The sequence below is a fragment of the Coturnix japonica genome, chromosome 37 (genome assembly GCF_054131305.1).
Source record: "Coturnix japonica strain WE chromosome 37, WE-NBRP24, whole genome shotgun sequence".
NCBI classification, from domain to species: Eukaryota; Metazoa; Chordata; class Aves; order Galliformes; family Phasianidae; genus Coturnix; species Coturnix japonica.
This window is the reverse complement of record NC_140699.1, coordinates 1,641,120-1,661,257: the sequence shown is the minus strand read 5'-3', so window position 1 is coordinate 1,661,257 and position 20,138 is coordinate 1,641,120. Positions and strand designations below refer to the sequence as shown.

At 45.0% G+C, this 20,138-nt stretch overlaps 1 protein-coding gene and 1 long non-coding RNA gene across 2 annotated transcripts; both read left to right on the top strand.

Moving 5' to 3' along the window:
• The first annotated feature begins 5,708 nt into the window (after positions 1 to 5,708).
• On the top strand, positions 5,709 to 7,014 carry LOC146754870 (rho GTPase-activating protein 32-like). Its single transcript, XM_085526659.1, has 2 exons — positions 5,709 to 6,191; positions 6,511 to 7,014. The coding sequence occupies exons 1-2, from the start codon at positions 6,026 to 6,028 to the stop codon at positions 6,939 to 6,941; spliced, it is 597 nt and encodes a 198-aa protein (XP_085382785.1). The 5' UTR covers positions 5,709 to 6,025; the 3' UTR covers positions 6,942 to 7,014.
• An 8,146-nt stretch (positions 7,015 to 15,160) lies between these two features.
• LOC146754869 (uncharacterized) lies at positions 15,161 to 19,897 on the top strand. Its single transcript, XR_014938585.1, has 3 exons — positions 15,161 to 15,363; positions 17,277 to 17,545; positions 19,597 to 19,897. It is a non-coding gene; the product is annotated as an uncharacterized LOC146754869 (long non-coding RNA).
• Positions 19,898 to 20,138: the final 241 nt, after the last annotated feature.

Here is a 20,138-nt window from a genome sequence, read left to right as displayed (position 1 = left end):
TGAAAGCATTGATGAGTTCAAGTGGACACTGAATGGAAGCAGAGTGGAAAGTGGTGGGCGATTTAAAGCTTCTAACGTGGGTTGGTAAGAGACTCTCCTTATCAAAACTGTGACTCAGTACTAATGACTCTGGGGAAGTCGTTTTTATAGCCCGTGGTCTAACCTCCAAAGCCTCTCTGTCTGTGAAAGGTAATGAGATGGGAGGGATTCTGGGGTCTGATTCCTTCAACTGTCTTCTGATAAGATTGTCATGAGAGCTAACTCATAATATGGTTAAAGTGAATAGCAACCTTCTACTTGAACCTTGAAGCACTGAGAATTTCTCTTAAAAATAAGTAAAAGGAGGAACCATTTGACACAAATGTGAGAACTACCCAAAGCACTGGGGTAGTGTTGGAAATGGGCATCTCACTACAGCTTGTTCCATTAACAGTAAATCAGGAATGATCTGTTGAGGGAACTGTGGGAGCAATATCCTCTAAGTATAAGCTGAAGGGATGGCCTTCACATCATCTAGCTGTACAACAAATTCCTATCTAGAACATGTGCATCTGAGAGCATCATCTGAGGCTCCCAGTGTGATCAGTGGAGAGAAGGAAGAGGCAGTTTTCAGACATGGTTCATCATCCTCAATGGGGTAGATTTAAGAGAGAATTAATGGTGCCTGGAATTCTATTGTCTGTACTTTACAAATTACTGTTGGCTGTTGGATGGCCTCTGTTGCAAGTGCCTCTCTAACTTATCTCCAGCATGTAGATGCGTGTATTTTGAGAGAGGCATCCTACCCTAAGTGTGTGTTACTCAAAAAGCATGTTTTCTTTCAGAAAAACCTACTGAGGTAACAAAACAGCTGGAGGATAAGACAGCAGCAGCAGGGCAGGACATCAGCCTGAGCCGTGAGCTGTCGAAACCAGATGTGAACATCAGGTGGTACAAGGATGGCAAAGCAATCAGAAAAAGCCAGAAGTACGACTTGCAGCAGGAGGGAACTGGGGCCATTCTGATCATCCATGACTCTACCGCCAAGGACAGCGGGGAGTACACCTGTGAGACAGAGGACTCTGAAACAAAAGCCAGGGTCACTGTGCAAGGTGAGTTGAAAAGCACACTGGGGATGGCATGTAGAGAAGTCGAGGTAAATATCTGCAGCCTGTGGGTGATGTTTTTCTCTTCTGTTTCCTTGAGCGGGATCAATTCTTAGTTTTCAGAAAATATGGTGGATTAAAATATTTTAGTTAAAATAATCTCTAAACTGAATGATAAATGGCATGAGAAAGCAAAGCTGAGAACTAAGGAAAGCTCCAGAAGAGAAAACAAAGTCAAGTATGGCATATTTAGAGACAGGTGAAGAACCCTTGAGCGCACTGAGGAGTACTAGCATACTCTGGAATGTCTCTTGGGCTCCCTACTGCACACATACTTGCTCTGGGGCATGTCTGGATGTCTGTAGAGCTAATTGCAGGGCCCTGAGAAACCTCTGGGGCACATTAGGGGGCACTGGTTTCCATGTGAGTGTTTCCAGGTTTTCAGAAGTCAACAGGGAAGCCTTTGGAGACCCCTTGGGAAGACTCAGTGGGGCCCTAGAGTGATGTAGCAGCTTGTGTTGGTTACATCTGTTTGGCAGGGAAGCGATTTCCCTGGTGGGAGCTGACTGACTGGGAGGTGATTCCCTTGGTTTAATTAATTTAATTACCTGGATTATAATTAAATAACACTGTTCAGCGTTCAATCAAGATTATATTTTTCCAAAGTACTGCAGTCGTGCATCTGTAGCAGCTTTCCTAAAATATATCGAGTTTATTCAAAATTCCAGTGATGCTCCTAAAGCACTTGAAGTGCATTTGAGGTGGCGAGTGACAAAACAGCTCTGAGAGAATCATCATCAAATCAGAACATTGGAACGGTAACTAATAGCAGAGATTCTGATAAGAATATTTAAATTTTCAAATTACCTTTTTCTAAAGTTGTATTTCACCAAGTTTCATCAATATGCACACTGAAGAGCTGACTTGCTATGTTTCTTTTTATAAAAAATCATGTGTTACAATTGAGAAAAGAAGGTATAGCATGTAACATCCTCCAAGTAAAGTGCAAAAAACATTTCTTCACAGTTCCAATTAATGTCTTATGTTTTGTTCAGACTCACTAAATGATGTATTTCAGGGTACATCACATGGGAATATAAGAAGACTATTCAGAACAGGAGCTGCAGAGCAAGATGAACAGCATGTGAAGGTAAGGCCGGGAACCAAGGACACAGCTTTTGTGTCACTCAGCCACCTGTGGCAGAGGTCAGGATTTCAGCAGGGATTTCTGCAGACGTTCCTTGAACACCCCCAGGGTGGGTGACTCCACCACCTCCCTGGGCAGTCCATTCCAGTGCCTGGCCACCCTTTCTGAGAAGTAATATTTCCTAATGTCCAGCCTGAACCTCTCCTGCCGCAGCTTGAAAACATTCCCTCTAGTTCTATCAGTAATGACACGAGAGAAGAGGCCGACCCCCAGCTCACTGCAACCTCCCTTCAGGAAGTTATAGAGAGCAATGAGGTTTCCCCTGAGCCACCTCTTCTCCAGGCTGGACATTCCCATCTCCTGCAGCCTCTCCTCATATGGCCCCATTGTGCTCCAGACCCCTCACCAGCTTTGTTGCCCTTCTTTGAACACGTTCCAATGCCTCAGTGTCTTTTTCTCAGTGAGGGGCCACAAACTGGACACAGAATTCGAGTTGTGGCCTCACCAGTGCTGAGTACAGGGGGACAGTCACCTCTCTGCTCCTGCTGGCGTCACTGTTTCTGATGCAAAATGTATGTAAGTGTCACATGTGTGACATCCTTTTTGATGGAGTTCTGTGACTGGAGTTCAATGGATTTGAGAGCTGACTTGAAGCCTGTGGGCATCACCCAGGAGTTGGGGTGAGAGGATGAGGCGTAGGAACAGGAACCTCTTTGGTCGTTCTTAACTCCCAACTTTTTGGTCAGGAATCTCTGTGTGTTTCTTTATCATGTAAAGAACAGAGTCATTGTGCAGCTTGTGAATGAATTGATTCACGCCTGCTGATTGGTGCTGTTCTCTACAGGGAGCTGCAATGGAAATGGACACTTGTAGTCCACTGTCCAGCCCCCTCCCGTGTTGGATTTTCTGGGCTTTGAGACACGTCTTCCAGATGCACTTAGTGTTATTTCTGATGTGTTGACCTGTTGAGCTCCAGCCCCAAAGGAGGATTCAAGTACTACCATTGGGACTGTAGTATTTCTTGCTAAACAGAATTCGTGTGCACCCTTGTCTTTCGTCTGCACAAAGGATCTTGTAATCATCTCTGTCTGTGTTTCTTTTAGAGCCAGAGATGGAGCAGAGAGGAACACAGACTTGGGTGAATCTTCATTCAGGAGCAGGGACACGTCATGCTCATCTGAGGTGTCTGGCTGACAGCAAGAGCAGAGAGGTAAGTTTCATAGGGTCGCGTGCCCATTTTATTTTATTTTTCATTCATGATGCATAGAGGCGTTCCCCAGACAAAGTGAGCATTTCTCAACTGGACTTTCTAGAAATGAGCTAGGCAGTGAAAATGGGTTTGAAGCATTCCTAAGAGCCCCGCAAGAGAATGCTGAGAGTTAATCTGGCACCCTCCTTTGGAAACGTCCGTTGTCTGTCAGCTCTTCAGCTGTGCCCTAACACCTCCCATTGCGCTGCCACACCAGGATAGAATTCCAAGCCCACACTGAGTCCTGGAATGTTGTGGTGCCGTGTTGGAATCAGATGTGACCACGTGGTCTTGGCTCCCCGCCTTGTGGGGGGTCATGGTGGACCAGGCTGTTGGCCGTTGGTGATGTCATAAGCGGCTGGAATGAGGGGAGGAGCGGTGCGTTCTGTGTTCCTTTGTGGGTGAGCTAGTGGTCGGAGTGGTTGGTTGTCTTGTTGTTCTTGTGCCTTTTGTGCCGTTAGTTAGTTAGTTTTGTTAGTTAGTTAGTTTTGTTAGTTAGTTAGTGTTGTTAGTTAGCGTTGTTAGTTAGTTACTGTTGTTAGTTAGTGCCGTTAGTTAGTTAGTTCCGTTAGTTAGTTAGTGCCGTTAGTTAGTTAGTGCCTTTAGTTAGTGGCTTTAGTTAGTATCTTTAGTGCTTTTTCTTCTCACCGTCGTGTGCAGCAGCTTGTAGGTAAGCTGAGCTGACGTGGGATGGATGGGTGGGCAGTGAGGTGTTGAGAACTGCTGGCTGTTTGAGCTCACAGCACCGTATTGCTTACTCTTGACCATCAGACGTAATTTTCCCCGGTACACACGTTCCAAAGGGGGTACCAGTAAAGTTGGCATCTGTCCCGTGCTTCTTCCATTGTCTTTGCTCAGTAGTGGAAGCATTGTAAAGTTGCTGGGCGGACAGGCATCACGTAGCCTGAGACTCAGCATGTCTTGCAGCAAGTGGGTGGGACAGTTGTGCTGTGTGTGTTATTCCATGACTGTCTTAGCCCTGCTCACTGACCTGCTCTTTCTCTCTCCTCTCCTCACCCTCCGCCCACTGCCTCGGTGCAGCTTTTGCTCTCATTTCATCCGAGCAAAGCGACAAGGAACTGCTGCAGATAGCTTGAGGTGATCTCACTGCCAGGTACGTGCCATGTTTTGTCCCCCCGCATGGTTTTGCCGCAGGGTATGCGCGGGTAGCTCTGAAGAAGTCTGTCCATACTGTGCTGTGTGAATAGAGAAAACAGAAGTGTGTTTCTGCTCTGTTCCAGCTGTTCACACTTGCTGTGATGGGTGCTGCGTGCAGTGGGATCAGCCGTGAGCCTGAGTTGGCGGCGATGGAGGTACAGTATGAAGCTCTGGCCGGTCTGTTTTCCCTGTGTTGAGCCATTAGAAGGAGCTGCAGGTGTACTCTCCTGCAGGAAAGAATGGGCCAAAAAGGGCCTGGCCACCTGTCTGTGCCAGTGCCATTGCTGATTAGTCTGGGTAGAGAGAGATGCATCTTTGCATGGCCTGGCAATGCACGCCAGAAAGGGAAATAACTGTGATGAGACGTGCAGCTCCTTCTGAAGTGCTCCTGATAAGGACGGAGCGCATTTGCTGCAGCTTTCTTTGCAGATGTGCTCCTCACCTTGAAATCCTCCTGGTTTGTCCTCATCTCCTGACAACGGCCTGTGCTCTGTTTTGCAGGCTGATAACATGCGGGAGCCGCAGCTGGTGCGTGCTATGTCTTTGAGGTAGGCACACATTTTTGACTAGAGAGCACAGCTTCAGTAGTGTCTAGAATCTCCGGTTGGAGCTGCTCTGCCTGCACAGGATGGCTTCTGGATGCAAACAGTTGCCCTGTGTCGGTGTCAGAGGACCTTCCCTTTGGCTCTGGGCTTGGGCTAATGCCCACCTGTCTTTTTGTTCTTATTACAGGTTGGTTTTTTCCCTGGTGAGTGCGTGGAACTCATCAGGGGAAAACTGCCCGAGTCCATCCTACATTCGTTGCCAAAGCCAGGTGCGTATTTTACATTTGACAATGCGGGTTAGTAAAATGGGGTCTGAACCATTTTCAGGGGGTTCATTAATGCCCGAGTTGAGCAAGCTTAGAAAGAGAACTGCATTAAGCTCCTTGGGCACCTCCAGGGATGGGGAAAATTCGTTCTTGCGTGTCTTTGTTGGGAACATGCTTTCTGTTGTTACGTGTTCTGTTGAATGTGTTGCACTCAGCCTCGTCCAACCGAGCCAGGGCTGAAATTAACTTGTTTTTTTCTTTTGTTGCGCAGAGCCAAAGAAACGGGGCAAGTTCATCTCCTGCCTTCGTTCCCTGTTGAAGGCCTGCCCCAGGAGAGCGAAGCAGCCTGAGCCTCCAACATTCTCGGGATCCATGTCCCTGCTTGACATCGTTGAGAGGTATTTAGACAACAGGACTTGAGGGCTGAGCTGTAGGAATGGAAGCATCCTCTGCTGTTTGAAACAGAGCGCTTTTCTAAGCTGTGTTTCAGCAGAAACCAGGCATTGACAGGAACAGGCAACTATTGGCAAGGGTTTGGTGCAGCTCTTCCCTCACCCTGCACCACGACTGACAGCATGCTCTGTTTTCTCTGCAGAATGAGTTCTCCCAGTAAGAGGGCAGAGTCAGCAGCTGGCAGTTGGCATTCCTGCTTCTGCCTGGGCAAACCATCCCCTGTGGCCAAACGCCAACTGCAGAGCAGTGCCAGGGAGCCCTCTGAAGCTGAAGTCTTGGTCCTGGCAGGTAAGCATGCAAATCCAGCTTTCAAAACACTGCTTGTCAGCAACACAGGTAGAATTCATGCTTTCAGTGGGCTTGTACATCCTTCTGGCATTCAAGCCTGTGCCTGACATCTTCAGTTGACCCCTGTCTTTCCCAAATGAGTCTCTTGTCAACACAAGAGCTGGACCTGCACGAGGATCACTTTCAAGACAGTGACACTGTTGCTAGAAGCCTATTTGCTTCTGCCCACCATCACTGCATAGCCAAATGTCAAGAACCTGTTTCATGATTCATCTTGTGAAACTTTGACACTAACTGCTATGCGTCTACTCCTTCCTAGGTGACCCGAGCCCTTGTATATCTCCAAGACGCCAGGCATGTTACGATGCAGCTTCCTGTGATTCCATCAATGAAGAACTGTTACTAAGCACAGGATGCTGCAGTTCAGATGAAAGCCTTCCGTATAACATCAGTTATAAAGAGAAGAATGCCATCATCGTTGAAGCTCTCGTTCATCCCATACCTGTTGAAGCTGCTGACCTGAGCCTGCCAGACTCCTCAGGCACCAGCCTGAACCGAGTGCCTTTCGAGGACAGCCCAGCCCAAGCACAGCACGAGTGCCCCGACAGCAGCACAACCATGCAGGCTCAGGTCAGCATTACAGAGGAGAAGCCAAACATCTTGGAGGGGGAGGTAGAATCAGGCCAAGAGTCCCAGGCTCCGGGCAACAGCACGACTTCTGAGACACTCTCGTCAGACAACAGAGAATGAGTCCCATCTTTCCTCCAGACCTCACACCCCCTCCTTTTTCCTATTGAATAAAGGCACGCTCGTGCTCAATCAACGCCTTGACTGAATTCTGAGTTTTCATTCGCAGAGATTGGGATGAGTACAAGAAACAGCAAGACAGCTCAGCTTGCAACGCTCTGGCTGTGGGGTGCGTGCAGGGACACTGTAACCATACAGGGAAAGGCTTCCACTGCTTCCTCAAGCTGTAGTCCAGCCCTGCTACTGCTCTGTGGCACAAAGCCCTGAGGGATGTTCCATATTGTTAACCTAAGTGAAGCCAGCTTCATGCACTGTGTTTTGTTGTTGCTGGGTGAGAGGGGGATGCACGTTGGTGAGAAGATGAGCATTGCTGGATCTGCCACGAGTGTCCCTTCTGCCTCTAAGAATATGTCCTAAGTAGGATGTGAACACTGCTGGCACTTCCTCATTGCACATGCTTGGAGGATCTTCAGTTCTTGCACATTCAGGATGTCTGTCAGTGACTACGAGGAAATTCTCAAGTACTAGGAATTCCATGAAACAGTTGGAACGGGTAAGTGTCATCTTTGTACAGAAACAGCACACCTAACAGTCTGTCTCACCACTCTAGAATTAATCTGAGAATAGATTAACAGCTCTTCTCTAAGGTTTCATTTGTATAAATTTGAAATTCGTTTTTTAAACCAGTTGGAAATTGTAATATTATATTAGAGAAGAATTCACACTCAACTTTAAGCATCTGTGTTTTGATTTGTAGGTGGTTTTGCAAACGTAAATCTTATGCGGCATCTTCTTACTGGTGAAAAAGTTGCACTAAAAATCATGGAGAAAGTTACTGTAGGGGTAAGCCAAAAGGCATTTAAATATGAGAATATCTTCTGTTGGAGTTGTGGAGTTCTCAAGAACACGGGGGCAGGTGGGATGGTACATACGAATGCAGCCTACTGGTCCCATTGCTTTTTGAAAGATGCTGTAGAGCTGGAAAAAGTTTAACAGAGCACCACAAATCTTGTTGCTGGTTGTTCAGAGGGCAGAATTCTCTGGCTTTAAAATGGAGGAAGTTATTACATCATTACATTACATTACATTATTGTTACATTATTAGAGCAACTTTACCAAAATGCCAATGAAAATGCTGAATGTTTTACTTTTCATTTTTCACAGCTCTGTTTCAGAATTTCTATGGGAGTGATGTCAGTCATTGCTGAGTTGATGTTGAATTGTGTACTGTCCCATATGTGCTTGTTCTGTTCCACAGCAGTCAGATGTGGTACCTGGTATGTCACAGTAGTTAGCGATTTCATCGCTTGCTTTTATGGTCTCTTAAGGTTGACTTGCCTCATGCTAAAACAGAAATTGATGCCATGAAGAACTGAAATCATCAACATGTTTGCCCATTGGATCACGTAAGAGAGACATCAAAGAAATATTTATAGTCATAGAGGTAAGGAATAGTTTCTGCTTTCTGTGCTGTCTTTCTTACTTATCTTTCTCTGATACTCTCTAAATGCATTTTCAGATAACCTTATCTTACAGGGAAGCTGTTTGATTGCATTGTTTCTAAGGACCGCCTTTTGGAAGAGGAAGCTCCAGTCTTTTTTTGACAGACTGTTTCAGCAATTGCTTCTGTTCACAGTCAGGGTTATGCCCAGAGACATCAAACCAGTGAGCCTGAACTGTAGTCAGTCTTCCATAAATAATAATGAATGTGTTTTTATTTTTCTGTTGGGAGAGAAAGTTACAGTACTCCACTCCATTCCAGTGGATTGCAGGAGAGAACTTAAGGCGGGAGAAGTAACACAAAGTAGAACTAATGGGTTGATTGAATTGATAGAATTATTTACTGAGATAAAGGATAATAGTTATGATGAATGCAAAAGCAATTGCTCACCACCTACCAATCAGTGTCCAGTTAGCCTCCTAGTAGTGGAAGAGATTGACATGAAGTTCTACCCCCTTCAAAACTCCTTCCACAATATGTCATATAGTATGGAATATCCTTTGGCCAGTTTAAGTCAGCTGTCCTAGTTCTGTTCCTTCTCACTTCCTTGGGCTCTCAGCTGAGATTGACTGTGGCTCTGTACAACGCTGCCTGGCAGCAACTGTAAGCATCACTGCGCTATCTCCATTGTTTCTCTAGAATGAAAACGTAGTATTAAATCAGACACTGAAGAAAATAATTCAGTTCCAGCTGAAACTCAGAGAATAACTTGTGCTTAGGATTCTTTCCCTACAGGAAATGTTAGATAATTATTGCTATGTGGTACTGTGTTCTGTAGCTGAGCTGGATTTTGTTATCCTTGAAGAAGTATCTTCCTCTGAAAGGGGAGTAAAACATGATGCTCCTAATGAGCGGAGCAGAGACACAGATCTGATCTGAGTGTTGGTTTCACATTTTTGTGATGCTCTTTGCTGCAGTTTGTATCTCGAGAGAAGCCCTTGTGGTGTCAGTCTGTTGTGTAACCTGCTCTAGTTTTGTGCCTCAAGGAAGAGTGATCCTTTAAACAAATGGTGGCTGTACAGAGGGTATGGGGTGAGATGCATTCCTCTGGCCCCATCCAATGGATTTTCTGTCACAAAGATCATTCTCCCCAGCTTCTCTTCTCTGAGTGGGAGCTTCAGCCCCCTGCACAGGCTGGAGGTCATCCATAGAACTTGCTTCAGAGTTTGTTTCAGGTTGTTATCCTTCCTGGCCAAAAACCAGATACAGTATTGTAGATGTGGTGCAATGAGTGTTGAAGCAGGAATGACTTGTCCTGGTCTGGTTGTGCTGCTTTTTAATGCAGCTGATGATCTTGTTGTACTTCTTTTCTGTCAGAGCACACTGCTGGCTTGCATTCAGCCTGTGGTCTCTCACCACTTGTCCTCCTAGTCCCCAGGTCCTTTCCAACAGATACAAGCTAGTATTTCCCACCTGGGATATTGGAAGATGGGAACTTGCCAGCAGTCAGTGAAGATCTCTGAGACAGCGAGAGCGAGCGAGCTTTGAGTAGACTGGGAACCACTGTCCACAGCAGGAAATAAGAGAAGAGATGTTTCCTTGGGCACTTGGGTGGAAATCATTCCTGACTGCTTTCTCATCCACCGGGAAAATCTGCTGATTGACAATTTGAAGCTGATAGACTTTGGACTCTGTGCAAAGCCGAAGGTAAGAGGATGTGTTAAATCAAATACAATGTGCCCCCAAGTAATGCATGTTTGACCACCGTATGCAACAGGGGCTTGTCCAAACAAACTCCTTAAAATCAAGCTGTTTCTGTGGCTGACATGTCATTGCATCTTGTTTGGATTGGCCTGAACTGTATGAGAGTGGTTAACAGATTGCTCAGAAGCACAGGTAGATAATTTTCTCTAGCTAGACTCCCTGTTTTCATAGTCTATGCTGTAGATAATCTTGTAGGTATATCACCTGTCTTATGCAAGGGTCTGTAATAGGAGCATGGGGTTGGTGTGCCTAAGGAACCCTCTAAGGAACTGCATGTAGGATGAGATTGTGGATAGAATAAAATGACTTTTGCAGGTGACGTACAAATCCTGTGATTGCATATGCTTGAACTGAATTGTTTCTTGATCTTCAAACTGATTTCCAGAAGCCTTTATTAACATGTAAGATGGGTGCTGGTAAGAAAGAATGGGAAGACTGCCTTACTGATTCCAAGAGAATTACTTGTCCTCAAATGATTTTTCCTGGCCAAAGTTAGAGCCTCTCACAGGTAATCGAGACCAACAGGCTGTTGTTGCGCAATCAACAGGCACAATCTAGATGATCAGCTGAGGAAAATAAAGCATCATGCCAAGGGTACTAGATAAGTGAGCAGCTTGCGATCTGCACATTTATGTGATACTCATGGTCTTAGACAATATTTGTTTAGTGAGGTCACATTGAATGAAAACAAAATCTAAGATTAATGAAAATATACAAAGGAGAAGAAGCCTCTGAGGCTTCTGAAGTGTTATGACCAGAAGACATAAACTCTGTTTTTGAAAGAGCAATTTGCTCTGTTAATTATCCATCATTTTTGTGCAGTCTGTTTTGTCAGACTTGTCTTTAGCTTCCAAGTTGTATGTGAAGACTTGTTTGCACTGTAATGCACAATTTACGAAAAATTGGGAGATGAAAATGTGAAGAGTTTTTCTATCTTTGATTTCATGTCTGGAATTTTGGAACCCACTACTTGCAGTTGTTAATCTGTCCAAACTGGTCTGGTTTGCAATGCCCTCATACTTCTTGAAAAGCTCTGCTGTTAAAGGCAGAACAATTCCTACTAGTGCCATGGCCCCACTGTTGTTCTAATTCTTGTTTCTTTGTTTTCCACACGCTGCTTTTCAAGCCTCCTTTTTCTTTACAGTCCAAGTGAGAATTGCACTGTGAGGTGTCTGAACCTTGTTGTGCCTCTACATAAAGAGAACAGCAGCAAAGCCTGACAGGTGACTGTGCTGACAGCTCTCGTAGCCAGTAACACGTAACTGTGCTAAATCCCTTGTGATGGCTTTGATTTAATTTTTGCCAGTGAAATCCTTGTAAAAGGAACTGCAGCAGTGTGATGAGCTAAGGTGAAGATGCTGGTTTTAGTAGTGCTCTAAGCTGAGTGGAAGGGCAATTGAATGAGGGTTATATGCTTTCTGTGGACAATAAGGTTGTGATGCTGTTGGGGTGGGTCCAGAGGAGGGGCCACTGTGATGATCAGAGGGTTGGAGCAGCTCCCCTATGAGGAAAGGCTGGATTGTGGCTCTGGGCAGCCTGGTCTGGTGGTTGGCGACCCTGCACATAGCAGGGGGTTGGAACTGGATGATCTTTGAGATCCTTTTCAACCCAGGCCATTCTATGGCTGTACAGTTCCATACTGGAACAAATATAAAATGCTAACTATGTAAAACATGCAGTCAAACCTGTGTGATTTGTCCACACCAGGAGGTGAATAGAAAACAATTTGTAAGCTACAAAGCTGCTTGCATGAAAGGAAAAGAAAATAAAACTACAAGAAAAAGGGAAAACCTTCCTGAAAATAGGAAGAATAATGGACCTGACATGAAATTTGGGTGAAGCTGCCTGATTTTATGAAGCTATTCCTGTTATTTTCTTGGTGCTGTATTTCCCAAATGAGTGGTTTCTGGCTGTGCTGCAGCACCAGTCTGCATGTGAACATCAACTCTATTCACCATCTGGGAAGATTAGGACTTCCCTTCTCCCACCAGCACCACTGAATTACAGTTACTCAGTGGTTAAACAAAGGAATCCTTAAAGAAGGGTTTACAGCTGTCCTGTTATCTGAAGTGCTTGGGGCATTCTGATGCTATTAAGCTCTATGTATTAACAAGTTCAAAAAGAAAAGGTAGGCATCTGATTGTTGTGACAGTTTCTAAGTGATTTGGAAAGCTGTACCACCCAACCACTCCTTCTGTTTGATGGAGGTGAAAAAAGCTCAGTTTAATTTCTGACTGCTGTTTAAATCCTGAAGCTGGAGCTGGTTCCTGCAGCAGAAAAAGCTCGGTAGCTGTCCCTCCTACAAACAGGCACCTCTGAGCAAAATATGACATCTCAATTTCTGATGGTAAGGTCAGGAGATCTGATTCCAGCGTCTAGCTTTCGGCTTCATGCTATGTTAGTGGGACCTTTGGCATCTAGCACTGACCAACAGCAACTGACAGGCTGGTAACAGTGCACCCCAAAACAGTTATGTGTCTATTTATGTTATGAGGGAAAATTGCATTGCATTGAGATTTCCTATTTTTACACTTTGCAGATCTAACTCGCTGCTGGAAGAATCCTGTACGCCTTGTTCACACCATTTTCAATGAGCTGGATGAGTCTGTTGTTGGCATTTTAATACCATTGACCAGGCAGGCAATATGTATGGAGTATTTGGCTCTCTCTACAGTCATGAATGTTTGAGTATCTTCAACATGTGGCTCATTGCTTCCATTTCAGGCTGCCCAGAGAAGCTGTGGATGCCTGTCCTTTGTGTTGAAGGCGAGGTTGGATGGGTGATGGGCAGCCTGAGCTGGTTAGTGGGCAGCCAGCCCATGGCAGGGTGTTTAGAACTTAATGATCTTGAAGGTTTCTTCCAACCCAAGCCCTCCCGTGATCCTATGATTCTGTGATTTCATTCAGGTTTATTAAGATGAGATGAGTTCTCCTAAATGCGCTGTTCTCCATATGATTATAATTGGAGTCTAGATGGGTGACTGAAACCAGACACCAAACTTTCTGATGGCCAAAATGAAATGAAATCAATCCTTTACTGTGTCAGTAGTCTGTAACTAGAGCCCATCAGGTAATTCCCAGCCTCCTGCCTGTATCAGTGGCTGCACACAGTGAAAAAGTCTGATGGGATTTTAACCTCTAAAATGTTCCAAAGCAACCAGAGGGTGAATATATTCACTATGCAAATACCTGCAGGAATAAGCTTGTCATGTATGTCCTCAGGTACCACAGTAGTTAATGGTGGGACTCAGTAGGTCATGCTGAAAGTTGAGTCTGCTGATCTTGAAGGCCTTTTCCAGCCTACATGACCTTATGCTAATATTTCTGTATTTATTTCTGTTCAGCTCCCAGAAAACCTCCCACCCAGCCCCCAGCTGACCCTGTGGTGAAAAATAAAACAGAAACCTCAGTGACACTGGCATGGTCCCCTCCGAAGATGCAACGCCCCATTCCAATCGATGGCTACATTGTGGAAGGCAATAAACTAACTGGCTTCACGTGGGTGAGGTGCCACGAGTCTCATGTCCCCGTCCCAGAGTTCACGGTGAGCAATCTGTCTGAAGAGGCTGATGATCAGTTCTGAGTGTCTGCAGTCAATGCTCATGGACAGAGCCCGTCTCTGGAATTCCCAGGGAGCGTGCACCTTGGTAAGCACAAAAACCCCAATGGAAATGGGTCAGTGTGAGCTGAGCAGCTGTGTTGGTTCCCTAAAGATGTTTCCTTTGACTTTAAGGATAGTAGTGCATTAACACACCAAAGGCTTTCCTTTATTACTAGTTCTCCTGTCAACCTCCAGCTACCACTAAAGTGATACAAGTTCTGTTTCTGTGACAGAGACATGAATATCCTTATCTTTTGATATCACACATGTGCAAGAGGCAGAACTTTCTGTAACAGATCTTAAGCATAGTAGTGCTTCTTCCAGCACTCATGCAAAGGGAGAAGTAGAAATGTACCTATGATTTAATCTTCCATCTTTAGATGAGATACCAGACTTGCATCTAAAGAGCATTAAGACATCCATGTTGTTCTTCCTCAGAACCAGTCCTGGCTGTGAAATCCCCCCTAACAGCTGGTGAAGCTGTACCTGGAGGGGATGCCATGTTTACTACTGATCTTACAACAATGTGTTGCAGCACTTGGTACCTCAGTGGTAAAGTCTTACAGGAAAGCGAGACCTGCATCATCAAGAGAATCCAAACTACTCACAGCCTAATCATAAAGAACATCACCAAGAATGATGGTGGAGCAGAAGTGAAATTTGTTGCCGAAAATGTTGATGTCAGCACCAAGATGTGAGTGAGAGGTATTTGCTTTGATCCTTCTCCTTTCCTCTTACAGTCAAGGCATAGTTGCTGTGATCTGATGATTAGAACTGGGGCTGCAGGCATTCACTGACTGTACCAAATACCTGAAATTGCATCCCATGGACTGACGTGAGTCCCGGTAATGACCTAAACATGATAGCACTGAGTGTAGGGTAAGCCAGTCTACCCAGCTGCTTGGTATCTGAACCAGATTGCTTCATGCCAGCTGATGAATGTCTGCAGTTCACAGCTATTGGCCAGTGCATTCAGTCAGCAGGTTTACCACTGCATCACCATAGAGCAGTACTTTCAGCTCCAGGTTCAGACAGCCTTTCTGATTGCACTGGAATAATTTAGAAGTAGGGGAGCAATCATTCCAATAATATCTCTATCAATCAGCTTTGCATGACAAAATAGAACAAATAAACATTCATGATGGGAGGACCTGTTTGTCATTGGGTGGAAACCTCTGCAGAAGCATGTTTAGAGCATTCTTAATCAGTAGAAGGAGATGTTTGGTTGATTTTTACTTAGTAAATCCGGCAAGAAGACCAAATGAAATATCTTGAATTGCTCAGCAGTGACACAATGATGAGTGCAGGAACAGAAGGTGATACTTTTTCAGAGATGTTGCAGCAAACATTGACCACGTTAGCCTGATATCAATTGAAATAACGAGGCCTTTGCTCCTGACAGGTGCTGCAGTGAGATTTACCAATAAGAGCAAAGATGTAGAAAAATCTCCGCTCGGCTGCGTGAGGAAGCCAAATTGCAGGCTGAGCTTTCAGACACAGGCGCTACTGTGGAGTGGATGAAGGATGGGAAGGAGCTCAAGGCCAGTGAAAAATAGGAACTGCACATTGTGGGGAAGAAACACACCCTGAAAATTCACAACGTCTCAATGGATGATGCTGTAAGTTGTCAGTGCATCTGTGAGGGGGATAAAATGCATGAGTTTGCATGATGAGGCTCTTCATCATCTTCTGCTGGCTTGTCACCCTTGTTGATCCATGGAGAAACAAGAAAGGCCTAGAGTAGTGTATGCACTTTGGCATTGGAGAGCTTACTTAATTGCTTCTTCTCAAAGAACAAACTCCAGAGTGTCATGGAGACATCTCCAAACAGAATTGAATAATGGGACTAAATTGATGGAGAGCAGAACTTCCTGCCACGGCTTGTCAGCTAGTCTTAATTTTGCTTTTCTTCTCTCTGTCATGTTAGCATAATATTTCATACTGGCAGGTCTGCCCAAAGAATTAAATGAATTAGCTGATGGACGTTTCCATGTGCTTTGCACTGTAATGTGACTATCAAATGAGTAATCAATGCTGTTATTTTAAAATCTGTGTTGGCAAGCTGTAAGACAAACAGCTGCTGTTGGTAGCTTGGTTACTGCAGAATCAGCTTTTGTGTATCTCATAGATAGGGAAGAGACACTTAAGGGTCAGCTAGTTGGACTCCCTTGCAATGAACAGGGGCACCGCAGCTCCATCAGGTGCTCTGAGCCCTGTCCATCCTGACTTTGAACATCCTCAGGCTCACAAATCTTATACCTATGCCACACACTCGCAGTATTTCACCATTCAGCATCGCCACTTGTATCTTCTCTTGTTGTAAATCAGAGCTAGCTGGTAAATCATCTGCTGTGCGGGTCAGCTGTGTCTCTCCCATGGGCATCACGTGGCTGCTGGGAGGCTTTGAAGAGCTGCAGCCAGAGGTGTGTCACCCGCTGGGCCTCGTGCCCAAAGGAGCCCACAGGAAAGTGTTGTTGCAGTTTGTCATGCACTGCACTGCCATGAGACTTGACGTGCCAGACATCCTCTGACACGTGAGCTCCTGCATCCAGGCAGGACATCTGAGACGTCTCCTTCAGCCTGACGTGGCTGCAGTTTCACACTGGTTTTACTAAGGAAGGAGAAGGCACGTGGATGAAACTCTTTTCGTGCTCTTCCTTCCAGACCTTTCAACCTGTGATCCATGGTGGTGGAAAAACAGAGATCTCAGCAACATCCATCCTGTTCAGGGAGGTTGGGAAGAGGAGATGGTGTTATCCCATAAAGGGAGGTGGGGAACTCGCACAGGCTGCCCAGGGAGGTGGTGGGATCCCTGGAGGTGTTCAGGAACTGTGGAGATGTGGCCCTGATGGATGTTATCAGGGGGCATGGTGGGGTGGGTTGGGGTTGGAATCAAAGGAGGACCCCCATGTATTTCAGCAGGAAGCACTACTGGTAATAAGACCTTTGGAGCAAATCCTGATAGGGCCACGCTCAGCTGGTCCAGTCCGGAGGCTGTTTCTCCTTACTGCAGTATCTGCAGTGAAAACCAGCACCTGCTTTTGTGTGTCTGGGCTCACATCCAGCAGTGGTGAGGGGACTACAATGATGAGAGACAGTTCCTGAAAAAATGAATTAAATTTGACTGTATGATAGGATGGAGTTAAATGTATTTACAGGATCTCAGGCATCCCAGTGTCCATCAGCTGGCTCTCGAGCTCCTAAATACAGGCATTCTGTAGAACGTTGTTGAATTTGTATTATCTATGCGTGTTCTTGGAACTGCAGAACAAATGCATGCATAATCCAGACTTTGATTTTAGCAGCTCTGACTGTGCTGTCTCAACTTGGGCTTCTTCCTTTGGCTCTGTCCCCTGTACAGTGTATGTCCTTCAACTTGTGGAGATAAGGTAATCTGGTACGTGGTCAAGCAATTAGAACTAGGAATAAACGTGTATCTTTGGTCTTATGATAAATGAATGCCTCATGGTCACCAATGTCCCTGCAGTTCTTTACCGTCATACATATTTTGTGTGTCCATATTTTGTTTCAGCACTGGCAGACTTCATAAACAAAGAGACAACTGGAGGAGTTATCAGGGCAGTTGCTGGAAAACACGCTGAATTTGTTTCTGAGACCTCTGAAGCCAATGTCATGGTGAAGTGGTACAAAAATGGCAAAGAAATCACGACCAGTAAGAAATTCACAATGGAAGATAAAGGGAAACTGCATAAGCTTGTGGCTTCAGCTGTAACGAAAGAAGACGAGGGAACATCTGCAAAATTGGAGATGACACTCTGATTTTTGATTGGAAAGTCTCAGGTAAGTTTGTGAGGCAAACATGGGATCACAATCCATGTAAAGCACTTCAGACTTAATTCATTTTATTTGTCCAGCCCTGTGGGTTTCCAGTATTTAGGACAAAGATTGCATAGCTCTATTGAAGCAATTCTGACCTTACTGTTGTCCCTATGCAAATCCACAGGATGAGCAAATAATGTAACTGTGTTGTGATGAATTCAGGACAGCCTTAGCTCCAACTGACGCTGGAGTCATGACTTGAGCCCTCACATCTGGGCTTCATTCTTCTAGTTCATGAATTGCCTCAGCACTTACATCATCTTTAAACCTCTGACTGAAATGGTCCTAAGTTATTAGCATGGGAATCCTGTCTCCTCTTCTGACAAATTAAACTCCACATTTGGAGAGTTGAGTGTCTCCTGCTGTACCCAAAGGATGTTGTGATCTCTGAGGTGTCTCCCTGAGGTGCTGTAAGCGCAGCCATTAGCTCATAGTGCAAGTAAAGCACTGTCAGGTCAAGCCTGGAGGAGTAATGCTTGTCACTGACATGTTCCTGTTCAGGGTGGAGCTGGAGGGTAAAATAACACAAGAAATTGTCATTGATATTCAATATCTGTGAAATTCAGCTGGCTGCATTCACAGAACCTGGCGTTAAGATCTGTTTTCTGGTTTCTATCCTGAGCCTATTTTCCATAACCCAGTCCTCATTTTTGAACTGAAGCTCTACTGAAAGCCTTTCGCTGTGTATGCTCATGCTGCAGTACAGCGCTTGTGACATCTAACAGCACATTCACATTCCTCTGATCACAGGATTCTTAAGGTTGATTAAGACCCTCTAGTCCGACTGCTCACCCATCACCATCATGATGCTCACCATCAGCTAGCTAAAAACTCAGCAGAGATGATAGATCAAGCACAACATTGGATTTGGGGTGGCTAGAGAATCCTAAGATATTGAAGGATTGCTTGCAGGTGGTGTTGGCTCAGGTATTCACCCTGCATCCCACCTCCCGTTCTGTTTGGTTGAGAATCATGCATTCTGCAATTTCACTTTGTAATTCAAAGACCATGGCTTTATCTGTTGACAAACTGATCTAAAACAAGCCAAGAAGACTCCATTGGAACTGGTTGATGCAGAACAAAGGCATCCCCAAAGGACAAGTTGCACTGTTTGATGAACATTATTGGATGAGAGCTAAGCTAAGATTTAAAAAGTTCTGGGGCTGTCTCTGAGCATCAAATCCAGAGGAAGCCTGCATGATTCCCTGAGAATGGATACCTCCTACTTTGGTGTAGGGTTAAGGGAACACTAGCAGTAACTCCTATCACAAAATGTCACGTGGCTCAGACAAAAATGCCATCAAGAGGGCTTAATTAGGAGCACCAAATGCTCACAAGATGGTCTTAGGGCAGGGAAGTAATCAATCTACGTGATATTGGTTGGTGCTATTAGTTCTTAACAGCTTGACTCTAGAAGGACTGTTGTTCTTTGGTCACCTAGTTTTAAAAGAATAGATGTCTCCTGTCTATTACAATTTTTAAGGCATTATTTGTTCACTGATGCCATAAATGTGCCTGGCATAGTAATTGTCCTTGGTATATTCAGTGACTGAAAGCGACAGTTGTTGCTCTAAGAAATGCAGTACTAAGCTAGGTCTGCCTGTAGCTGACAGCCATCAGCTTGCTCCTCAGGCAGGTTGTGTCTGGATGGAATGAAGGGCATGAAATACTGATGTGCTCATCAAACGCTGCTTGTTAGCTTAGAGACAAGGTGTTGAATTGGTTTGTTCATGTATTGCAAACAGGTTACTTATCTGCCTTCATTTTAGCTTCAGAAGAACATGTGCAGAATACAGAATTGATTAAAAGAAATGAGAACTGTCTGCATAGAACTTACTCTTTCCTTACACAGGAGAATCAAGCACATGTTTGTATGTGAGTACCTCCAGAGGTGAAACTCGATCCCCCAGATGTAATGAGCATAGACATTACAATCAGTTCTAACTGTATCTTAATGCTGTGCTGAATAAGCCTGAGTCAGGATGTAAACCACTTTCTCTTTTTTTCTTCAGATGAAGCCATTAATTCTGTCAGCAAGTCCAAAACGACTCCAGAAATATCAGTCAGTCCTTCTGAAGACCTGGAGCTGGTGTGTGAGGTGTCAGCTGCAAGCGGAGCTGTCGTATGGAAGAAAGATCAAACAGAGGTGAAGCAGGACCAGAGGACAACCATCATCTCCCAGGGGACGCACCGCAATCTCATGGTCAAAAATGTGACCCTGAAAGACCAAGGGAGCTACAGCTGTGAAACAAAAGATGACAAAGCAACATTCCAAGTGAAAGTCAGAGGTGAGAAAATGCTTGGAATCCCAGAGATAAAGGAACTCTTCATTTGGTGTGTCTTGCATTTGGAGGATCAACTGACAGCCTCTCTGGTGCAAAACACTTTGGCTATAGGACTTTCTTTGTCATCTAGTGTCATAGCGACACTTTTCTACATGTGCTTTTACATCCAGGAATGAATTACTGCAACAAACAATAGGCAAGGAGGGTAACTTGTGCAGCTCTTGTAGTCAGCTGGTGTCTGCAGGGTTACAGTGCAAGAGCACACGAGG

Coding starts and splice junctions, on each gene's coding strand:
- LOC146754870 (XM_085526659.1), top strand. CDS start 6,026: ATGCTCTGTTTTCTCTGCAGAATGAGTTCTCCCAGTAAGAGGGCAGAG. Junction 6,192..6,510: donor TGAAGTCTTGGTCCTGGCAG/GTAAGCATGCAA, acceptor ACTCCTTCCTAG/GTGACCCGAGCCCTTGTATA.